At 40.9% G+C, this 3,477-nt stretch overlaps 1 protein-coding gene across 1 annotated transcript in view; it reads right to left on the bottom strand.

The window, feature by feature from the left end:
* Nucleotides 1-1,039: 1,039 nt before the first annotated feature.
* The window catches only part of ndfip2 (Nedd4 family interacting protein 2), a 13,112-nt gene continuing 10,674 nt past the window's right edge, over nt 1,040-3,477 (bottom strand). Inside the window, exon 7 of the mRNA XM_017438875.3 lies at nt 1,040-1,131. Within this exon, the coding sequence (XP_017294364.2) occupies nt 1,040-1,131 (92 nt within the window). The remainder of the gene's footprint in view (nt 1,132-3,477) is intronic.

Here is a 3,477-nt window from a genome sequence, read left to right as displayed (position 1 = left end):
CTTCAGTTTCTTTAAAATCCACAAGAAGAAGAACTTTTTCAGTTAGCGCTACAGAATCTACCAGTTTAAAAATGGATCCGTTTGTCTTATTTTGAAGGAATCGACGCATTTCACTGAGAGCTGATGATCTTACCATCAACAAGATTTCTTTCATATTCCAAGGAAGTCATTAAATCAGGACATTACCGCCACCTGCTGGTGACTGCCAGGAGTTCAGGTCTTCATTTCCAGTTTCGCCATAAGGTCCCGTTGAATTAACAACAAAATAAAAGCTCGTCTTTGGTTTAACCATTCCAGTTAAAAAAAAAAAAAAAAAAACTTACCCCTTTTTTTTTTTTGCAATCGCTGTTTTTCTAATTTTGTTTTAAAAACGAAAAAAAACAAAAAACAAACACATGCTTGTTTTGTTTTTTGCAATTTTATTTTGAAACGAAAAAAACCAAAGAACGAACCGTACACGGATTGTGGTAGATGAGCATCCGGTGATTACTTATCCAACCACTGCTTAAAACCCCAAAATATATCAAAATATATCTAATTACGTAAACGCACTCACTTATTTTCTACGTTTATTAAAAGTACTGCCAGAAAAAAGAAAAAAAAACTAACATAAGTCGTTGGAAAAACTTTTTTATGACCTTAGACACCTCTACAGAAACCTGCTGCACCGGGACGAGCTACTAGAAGCTACTAGCTAACGGTAAATTAGGTTTTAGGGGCAGTTTTGTATTTAGAACCGTATTTGCTAAAATCTACGCATGCCCTCTTTTAGATCTGCTTTTACCAGAAACCATAAATACCCATTTATTCCAATTTAATTCAGATCAGATATTAAAGTTTTAAATTTAGGGGCGACGCTAGGAGTTTTTTTGGTCCGAAACCTGAACCAACGAAGGAGATAAAGACGCAGGTTGACGTTTACGTGTTTAAAAAGAAAGGCGGGACGAGCAGGAGGAGATTGTAGGTCAGAACGTATAGTTGGAATTAATCGGGGGCCCGTTGCGGGGCAAGTGAACGGCTCATTGTGATCTCGGGCGGGTTAGCGGCGAGGAACAATCTGAGCTTTGTTCTCCGAGTTCACCTCGCCGTCCCCCTTCCTCCTCCTCTTCTTCTTCTTCACTTTCTCTCGCTCTGCGCACAGACCCTAACCTTTGGGGCGAGGTCCGTACGAATCGGAGGGCAGGCGAAACGAGTCGCGGCGCCAAATTGTCATAATTGAGTCCATTTGGACACCGTTAAGCGTCCTAATTTACCTTTTAGATTAAGTTTTTTTAAATAGGTATGTCTTCAGAAATTCTCCTTTAATTTCCTTCGAAATGTGTCATTTTCCTCTTACGGGAAATCCCTTCGTATAATGTGAAGCTTTTTTTATAATTCAGGGGTGGGATTCCTGATGGCGGGTGGTAAATCCCCAAATTTCAAAAGGACTTCGTCACCTTTAAACGTGTCGTTAATGAAGCCAAATTTATTACAGAATACCTTTAAAAAAGAAGGAGAAACTGTATTTTAATGAACCAAATATGGAGAAAATACGGGTGTTAAAAGTTAACACGTTGATCCGTGCTTTATTTGTGTTTTAAAGAGACGGAGGACGCCGTCAAACCGCAGCACGACGATCCCGGCGTTTTAAAAAAAAACCATTCAGACGACGTCAAAGTCTCTCAGCCGACTTTAGGAAATTCTTAGAAGACGTTTTTATCTCCTCCTGGTATCATTTCTTTATCCTGCATAGGAATAATTTATGTTATACCCCCAAAACTAGAAACTACAGAGCTGTAAGAGTAAAAAAAATCTGTGGTTTCAAGCACTTTTGTCCCAATAATGCACAGAATCTGCCCCACCTTTTCCCCCAGATTAGCCCAGATTGTTGAATTAACATCCTGACACTTGGGCTCGATTGCGTGAAATAAAACCCTGCCTTTCTTTATGGGAAACAATTAACCATCTTGGTGGCTACGGAGTCCAAATCCATTTTCGTGGCGACCTTAGATCGACCGCAGAGCTACGCTGAAGATAACCCTCCTTAAAAAGGTAATCAGAGACCAGCGGCGGCTGGTCAGTAGAGGGCGCAAGGGTGCCGCCCCACCACTCGCGTTACCTTGAATAAGACGAAATTTTTAATTGTGTAAGATAAATATTTTATAGTTGATGATAAGTAAAGTTGTTTCGTTCATTGGTGACATATTTCCGCCCCGGGGCGCAAAAATCTTTGCCCATATTCTCGTTAAAAGTTGCACATGTGCAGTAGCTCCTCTTTAATACACGAGATGGGACGAAGCTGACTCCGCCTCCCGCCGCTGGAGCGTGGGACTCCTCCCGCCACGGGGGCTGACGTCACATCCTGTCTGTCGTCACATCCTGTCTGTCCTAAAGTTCGCCTGATTGAAAAGTCGAGCCGCGGGTGAGCTGCCTTTTATTCAAAGACGGCAATAAGTTCATTACGTGACTAAGTTACATAAATAAGTTCATAGTTAATAATTAGTTTAAGAAAATTTATGCTAAAAAACTGTTAAAATTTTTTGGTTTTGAATTATAATCGGAGTGAGACATCCGATCTACGTTCAGAATACATGACGTAGTGAGCGCTCTCACCATAAAACAAGCTTTGACGTAGTTTCTCCGGTAAAGTTTTGAAAAATAAGGGAGAAAACAGGTCTTATAAACACTAAATGTGTCCTACAGACCTCCGTCTTTGTAAGTATTGGTGTTCAGGAAGCACTTGTGCATTTATATGTACATTATAATGTTGCTTTTGTTTGGATTTATAGCGCCCCCTGGAGAAAACTCCACCAGCCGCCACTGTCAGAGACTATTTGTTCGTCTCTTCCTCCTAATGTGGATCTGTGTGCCACAGAACGATGTCAAACGTAGCCTCCTCCTCATCGACTTGTGATGCCTCTCTGTGAAGCCTGCTGTAATTAATCTTTGAGAAAATTAATAATAAGGGCCCTTAAGTGATGGCCCTGAAAGGAGGCCACTGTTCGGAGGCGGCGGGGGCCTTTCGGAAGGGGCTGTTTACTGTGAAAACACGACGAGCTCGCTCTCCGGGGAGTTCTTAAAACTCGAGTAGCTCCTTACTAACGAATGCAAAAAAAACTATCATCTTTTCTCCTGCTTGGATACTAACAACGTGCACAGTAAGGGGCAAGAAGTACTCAAATTTATTCACCAATGGCTAAACTTTGCAGACTAAATCATATCTGAATGGAAAGTTTCAGCAGATCTTGATCAGATAGATTTATCTGCGGTTGACCACGATCAGACAAACCGCATGTTCTTTTGATAGGCAGTGGAGATAAAAAAATATTTCCCCCAACTTCCTTCCTAAAGCTTGCTTTGAAGATTTGTGCGGCGTCTGTGTCGACAACTTATAAAAAATTAAAAATAAACACATAAGAGTACATCCAACGGTACATTATACAGTCGCTCCAGGATTTTGCGGCGCATTTCCCTAAAAGTTGCTTTTTTTTTTTTTTT

The sequence above is a fragment of the Kryptolebias marmoratus genome, linkage group LG23 (assembly GCF_001649575.2).
Source record: "Kryptolebias marmoratus isolate JLee-2015 linkage group LG23, ASM164957v2, whole genome shotgun sequence".
Classification (NCBI taxonomy): Eukaryota; Metazoa; Chordata; class Actinopteri; order Cyprinodontiformes; family Rivulidae; genus Kryptolebias; species Kryptolebias marmoratus.
This window is presented reverse-complemented; position numbering and strand designations above follow the sequence as displayed.